The sequence below is a fragment of the Nematolebias whitei genome, chromosome 4 (assembly GCF_014905685.2).
Source record: "Nematolebias whitei isolate Nwh7 chromosome 4, NemWhi1, whole genome shotgun sequence".
NCBI classification, from domain to species: domain Eukaryota; kingdom Metazoa; phylum Chordata; class Actinopteri; order Cyprinodontiformes; family Rivulidae; genus Nematolebias; species Nematolebias whitei.
In genome coordinates, this window is record NC_056501.1 from 14,000,723 (window position 1) to 14,008,146 (window position 7,424).

At 42.7% G+C, this 7,424-nt stretch overlaps 1 protein-coding gene across 1 annotated transcript in view; it reads left to right on the forward strand.

Moving 5' to 3' along the window:
• Positions 1 to 6,803, forward strand: part of tnmd (tenomodulin) — a 90,501-nt gene extending 83,698 nt beyond the window's left edge. The window contains exons 6-7 of the mRNA XM_037675708.1: positions 1,547 to 1,641; positions 6,594 to 6,803. Of these exons, the coding sequence (XP_037531636.1) occupies positions 1,547 to 1,641; positions 6,594 to 6,803 (305 nt within the window). The remainder of the gene's footprint in view (positions 1 to 1,546; positions 1,642 to 6,593) is intronic.
• Positions 6,804 to 7,424: the final 621 nt, after the last annotated feature.

Sequence of the window (7,424 nt, forward strand, 5' to 3'; positions counted from 1 at the left end):
GTTGTGTGTGTGTGTGTGTGTGTGTGTGTGTGTGTGTGTGTGTGTGTGTGTGCGTGCGTGTGTGTGTGTGTGTGTGTGTGTGTGTATGTATATATATATATATATATTTATAGATAGATAGATAGATAGATAGATAGATAGATAGATAGATAGATAGATAGATAGATAGATTATATAGAGATATATTTATATAAATACACATATATGTACACATAAGTATACACACACACACATATATATATATATACATTTTGTCTTCATGTGTTTGTGGGTCCTTTTTATTTTCTTCTGCAGGTAATGATTGTTGAAAGGTTTGCAGTATTTCCTTAAAAGAAGACATCTGTTTACTGAACATTACAGGACATTTGTCACTTTGTATTAGAAATGCATGGGCCCAGTGGTATTTCATTAAGTTGTTTGGCAGGCGCTCATGACTCAATAGATAAAAATGACCTGAAACTATATTTCAGTACAAGATTTCAATATTCTCTGTGGCTTAATTGAAAGGTTTTCCTGCGTGTGCACAAAGCAATCTGATAAACATCATATAGAATTTAATACTCCAGCATGAATATAAACAGAAGTGTGTGTCCTTTTTAAGCAACTTGAAAATGAACTTGTGTTTGTAAAGAAAATTTGCCAAAAGGAGAATAAAGTGTATGTTCCTGCTTTTATCTTGAATGTTTGGACATGAAGGCCTAAAGTAATGTTAATTTCTAAAAACTTTGGATTTGCACATTGGTTTAAGAAAAACAATGAGAAAATTGGGATACTCTGAAAGTTTATCTTATGTTTAGAAATGACAAAGTTGAAACCGCTTTGGTCAAACCTTGAAAAAACTGATTAACTCAATGTCATGTGACATCATTCGATATCAGACTCAGTTTATGTGTTGGAGAACTAAGCTACTAGCACATCCGTATTTAGCTCGATGCCTGTAATACTGACTTATAGCTCCTTTTTTTTTTTTTTTTTTTTTTTCTATTGCTGGTTAGCTGTGGCAGCCATCTTGAACTGGATTGACTCCAAAGGTCAATCAGTTCTAAATGTTCATTCAAAGATTACTTTCTGAAAGTTTCATCCCTTTGAGATCAGACAATAAAACGTCACAGAAATCTAAAAAATACCCAAGTCAAAATTTCTTTATTTGTCATTCATACCACATGTGGTACATGTGGTAGAATGAAACTGTGTACACAGGGTCCCAGTTACACCCAACAAAAGTATAAATTGTAAAGAAAGACAGTAATAAGGTCTAATATATGACCTAAGAAATACGCTAAACCAAGAATACTCTAAGTACTAGTAGTGCAAAAACAATACGCTAAACAACAGCAGCACATATGGTTTTTGTACTACTAGTGCTTAGAGTATTCTTCATTTAGCGTATTTCTTAGTTCATATCTTACAAAGTAGATCTTATAACTGTTTGTCTTTACAATTTATACTTGTATGTATGTTGTACTACAGTATGTATCTTCATTTCTCTCGTTACTCCCAACAACAAAGACCTGTCTGACATTTATAACACTTTCTGTGATTTCAGCTGCTGAGAGTCTGGGTGAAGACACGCCCGACGCAGAGGTCATAGGTCAGCGTTTTGCCCGGGACGTCCTGGACCATGCTGCTGTAAATGACTATGTAAGTGGAGCCCTCCTTCACTGGGACCACACCAGGAGATACAGTGAGCCGCTTCAATCAGCCCCGGCTCTGCCGCGACTCTTTCTGCATATAAATTGCCCACTAATTGATGTTAAAACTGACTTTGCGCACCAGAGGGCATAGCAATTGCTCTATATATCTGTTTAAGTAAGGCTAGTTCATTGAAGACTCTCTTAATGTCTCCCCATTAATTGAGAGGAATATCCACCCTTTCAAAGGCAGCTACTTGTGCCTTACAGCGCCCGTTAGTGCCTTTTTTATTTCATTTTTTTCCCACACAGACAGTGGACAGTACTCTGCAAAGAAACACTCTCAAGGTCACCCGCTGCTGCACGGATAGGTTGCATTTATTAATAATGCTTTAATTATCAAAGCATATAAAATAAGTGGAGAGGCCAAGGGACACTTTTTGGCGTGCCGCGTGTAAATCGCTCAATCGTGTGATTAATTATCTCTGACTGTGGATAGCATAATAATACTCCAAACGTATGCGCACAGACACACAAATCCAACACTTACAGGTGAGTTGTCGCTACAGCAAACTTCAAGGATAATGAGTTAGAGCTACGAGAAACAGTGAGAGACACGCGGAGAAATGAGATGTCCTATAACTCTGACATTTATCAGACTCGTCCCAGAAACACCCCCTGCTCAACGCTTCTTCCCCCTTGGTGTCTGCGACAGGAGATGCAGCAATTAAAACATACCGGGGGATGAAAAACTCTGCTCCTCTTTTGAAACGCTCAACCACTATCAGCTGAGTAATGCATACCACCGCAATCCATTCCAGCAGCTCGTCCAGGCGCTGTTTGTGGGTCTGGTGATAACAAAGGCCTTTGTGGCCAAGCAGAGGGCAGGCAGCAGTCTGTAATTGGGAGTCTGAACTCTTGTTCATGCCAAGGGGATGCCACATGTGAGCCAAGCTTTTTTTTTATTTGTATTTTTTTTTTATTTTGCTTCCCTCGTTCATGTAAATGTGCACACAGTCAGAAGACAAGCACCACACACATATAGTTTCCACCTCACACTCTTTTTTTTTCTATCTTTGCTTCTATCACACAAGTAGAGCCTGCCCCAAAAAATGTGCATTTGCTTCATCTGCATTTCATAAGCTTGAAACCCAGAGCCTCTTCCATCCACGGTGCACGCTCATAAAGCAGAATAATCATCTGAGTCCTTGCGACTGAGGATGACAGATATATGTTGCTGAACTTTGCTGTGCTGCCATGTCAAAGTGCAGGTTGTCTCAGTGGTGGCCCTGAAAATTTCAAAATAAATGCCGTATTTTCTGGCATATAAGTCGCATCAGTCAAAAAAAGCATCACAAAGAGGGAAAAAATATATATAAGTTGCTTTGGCGTATAAGTCGCATTTATTATGCGTCACTGCTGACCCCTAGGAAATGTGGGTCAGGGTCGTGCCAAAAATCAGTTGGCTACCAAAAATGGATTGGCGGCTGCAGGAGCACACACGGGAGGACTCACTGGATTCGCCGTGCCGCCCAGGCGAAACTAAGCTGTTTTGACCCTGAACAAATAGACACATTTGCTCCAGGTGTCCCTCCCAGCTCCGCCACCAGAACGGGGACGAAGGTGAGCCGCGAGCTTTAAAGCATCCGTCACCCGCCTGCACCTCGCTGCTGCCCGGGGCTGCGGATCGTGCACTTCACTACCCCCTTCCTCCCAGCTTGGGTGGTAAAGTAACGCAGAAGAGCTTGCTGCTCCAGCCGCGAGATCTGGAGCACTCCTCTGCCTGCACCTCGTTTCTTCCTGGGGTCGGAGCCGTGAGTCAGCTTTGTCACCAGACCCTTCCAGGATGACCCAGAGATGGTCGTGGCACACCGCTGCGGAGGTAATGCGCCTGGCGGGAGCCAGCCAGACACAGGGGGAAGGTTCCCCGTGAGGGGGGGATCCCCTGCCGCCGTGTGGCCGTCCCTTTCGCCAGGTTCCCCTGGGCAGGCTGCACGGACCCCACCCGTTTACAAACTTTCTTTCTGCTGCTCGATTACCACAGCATATTTTATTACCTGCAGTTTGTAATCTGCAAAATAGGATTTTCTATTTGGGGACATGTTACTCGTGTTAAGTTTTTCTCAGTTGTCTCTAAGCTAATGGTTTTTTTTTGGGGGGGGGGGGGGGGGGAGTAGCGGCAGAGGAACAGCATATAGTTGTCCAAAGCCTAGAGGGCCCTCTAGCAGCTACAACTGGTAATGTTTACTCTGGTTCAAAGCATCAGTCAAAAATTGCGTTATGAATATGGAAAAACACGTATATAAGTCACTTCGGCATGTAAGTCGCAGGACTAGTAAATCTATGCAAAAAAACTGCGACTTATACACCAAAAAAATACTGTAAGTACCCCCCTCTGACAAGCCTGAAAGGATTGTACCTCTGCTCTTGACCCATATATCTAAAATAAGCCCCTGATATAAATCGACCACACTCATGCACGTTTCTGTAGTTTCTGCCCCGTTGGTTCATATTGCATGTTCAACGTGTTAAATCCTTGGCAACCTACCGGCGTCACATTCAGATGCATTATAGAGGTGTAGAAAGCTGAAGGAATTCAAATCTATAAATGCAGAAGCCATTTGTGCCTCCAGAGGAATCTTTATGCTGAGGCTAAAGCTTCTTATCACTTTGAGCACGCTGAAATACATGACTATGTGCTTTTGAATTACTGTATATCCCATTTCATTGTCGTTCCACCTCTCTGTAAAGCACAGCAAGATGAAAATCTGAGGTCAAGACTCGCAGCAAAGCATTCCAGATGTTGCTCCGTCTTGTGTACTTCCATTAAAAAGAGCCTCTTTGACTACAAAGCAGGGCGTGAAAAAGAAACGTTATCTTTGCTGTTTTGATCACCGGATGAATGTGATGAGCCCTGCTCTGAGATTTAATAACACATCCAGACATGCGCTTCGAGCTCATGAAGAGCAGTGATCAGCGTGTGAAATAATGCCAACAAGTGTGAAGATTAGAGGAGTCATGCTTTGATTTGCTACATCTTATTGAATGACTGACACAGATTTCGACTCTGCCGACTCATTCACATCCAGTGTCTCGATATTATGCACAGAGGTTCCTGCGTGAGGGAGCACGCGTGTGTGTATATGTGAGCATGAATATGTGATGAAATCAGATGCAGCAAGGTGATAATGGCTTTTACTTTTCATTAATGCTGCTTGTTTGTGAGTGACTGTCTCAGATTTCCCAAGGTGAACTATTCTTATCGTCACAGCTTCCCCACCAGAGACAGCAACTCAGCGCGAGAGTGATTAATATGAACGCTCCATTTTAAAGGGATAACTCTGATTAATTCTCTTTAAGGTACAATGCTGCCTATTGGCTGTTTGTTTTGATGAGCGTCATTTGAATAAAATATTTTCCTCATTTTCCGAGCTGCAGCTCCAGACTTCGTTACATCCCAGTTTGGGCTGCGAGGAGGAGATAAGATTATCATTGGTCCATTGACAGCTTTCGTGTTGTTTCCATAACAGATTGTTGCCTGGAAGCTGATGACCTGAAACCTGACTGAAACAATAAATCATTAAAAGCCTAGCTGTGCCTGTCATACTCATAAATCAAAGCCAGGTTTCCTTGATATCATCTGTTGCACCCTTTCCTATGCGTTTTAAATATGTCTCACAAGTGTGTACTGTTGCTCACTTTATCAGAGCACAAATCGAATGCAGAACAAACTTTTGCAACAAATTCCAAATAGCCAACGTCCACAGAAAAGAGTGTGTAAGAGCGTTCAGTGGTTTGTCGAATAGATGCAGGAAATCTAGTTTTCCCCAGACTTGAGATGTTGGTGGACTGAAGGGACTCAGCTCTACGTCCCCTCAGGGTCCGGTCCTCTTAAACATTTTCCACATTCTCTATTCCCAACAGTGGATGTGTTTGTTCTGCACGACTAAACGTAGTTGGCCCATTGGAAGCAATCGTTTATTTATTTTTGCACTCGTTTGTTCTGAATGTGAAGGCCGAACCGGATCCGAGGAGATTAACAAGACTGCCGGATCGTCTCAGAGGATTCATTTACTAAAAGAGATTGAAATGTGGTCAAACGCATACCGAGGGCAGTCGCTGTCTCTCAGCCTGCGCCGCGCAAGTTAAGTGGCACTTCTCCGAACCCCCATTTGGAGTTGTTCTTGATCAGAGGCATGGCAGTCAGCCCAAAGAGTCAATGAGGGCATGAACCAACCAGCACAATGGAAAAATCTAAGGGCCATTAATTCTACCCAATTTACCTTTCGTTTGGGTTTCATTTGGCCCCCCTATAAATTCAGAGGCAGCCAGCAAGAGCAAATGAAAGAATCCTTCTTAGACGATCATTACTCTGCTAATTGCTTCAGGAATGTGCCTTGCACTTAAAGTCAAGGTCAGGGGGAGGGCATGAAGACGTGAGGAGCTATAATTTGAATGCTCTGTTGGAGGAGGGGCAGCCGTTTTCTGTGCAGTGTGTGCTTCATTGGAGGAAGTTAAGAGGTCATGGATGAAAGAAATAGTGTAATTATGTTGGTAACTAGCAACTTACAGTCCCTTGGACTGACGGCAGAGCTGCTGGGGAGGTTGTGGTTGATTTCACCGTGCAGCCGCCTGTCACACCACCCCAGGTGTCGTTAAAAGGTCAAGGACGTTGTCGTATTTTATTCTCCTGAAGCCCAATTCAGACCTGCTTCACTTGCAGTTATCTTGATCTCTTTGTCAGTCGTTAGGCATGACACAACTGTGCATTTTCACAGACATCAGCTCTGATCTTTTCACTCACGTTTGGTTTTTTTATGGACATTCTGCTGACCTAGAACCAGAGCAGCCCCATCCATTCTCGTCACCCGCTCCTCCTCCTCCTCTCCCTCTGTCCTGCCCTTGCCTCTGGAGGACTGGCATTTGTCATGTGCGTGATTGTAACCCTGTGTCCTCTTTCAGAGGGATGTTGGAATCGAGCTGGATCAGTACTTGGATGACCGCAGCTTCTGCTGCCAGCACTGTCGCCGTGGTTACCGCTACTGTCGACGCTACCACGAGCCTCTGGGCGGATTCAACCCCTGGCCGTACTACTACCAAGGAGGCCGGGTCATCTGTCAGATCGTGATGCCGTGCAACTGGTGGATCGCTCGCATGCTGGGGAGGATCTGATGTGGGCGGGAGCTGTTTGAGGTTTCGATTGTTTCTGTTGATGTGGATGAAAACTCCCTCTGATAAATATTCCAGTTGACTTTTTGAGACCAAAGCAGGCTTTTGGTTTGTTCTTTTACATCAAATACAAGTCAATCCAAAAAGAATTAATTGTTTCTCCCCTAAAACGCACAGCTTGTTAATTTCTGTCACTTTTTCATCATTTTTATTTCCTTTCTGATGCTGAAAAATCACAGCATTTTAGCTCAAAAGACATCACAAGAAACTAATCAGTTTAATTTAGCAGCATTTGTCTTTTCTTTTTACTTTTTGTTTTATTTTTTTTTTACGTTGCTGTTCTAAACTAGATGATCTGCTAAGACTGTATAACTCTCAGTGATAGTATTTAATCAAACTATTGTGTTGGCTGCCACAAGCATGTTAGCAGCAGTAAAAATTAACTGTGAGGTAATAAATCAATCTTTTCATCCTATCAAGTGTTTTTTGTCCACTCATAAGCAAAGGTCAGCTAATCAACCAACACAGCCTCCACGTTTCCAAATAATGCTCAATGTTTTCTACAAGATGGTATAAAAATCAAGATTTTTTTAATGAGATCAGCAGTGGTTCATTCTAATAAAT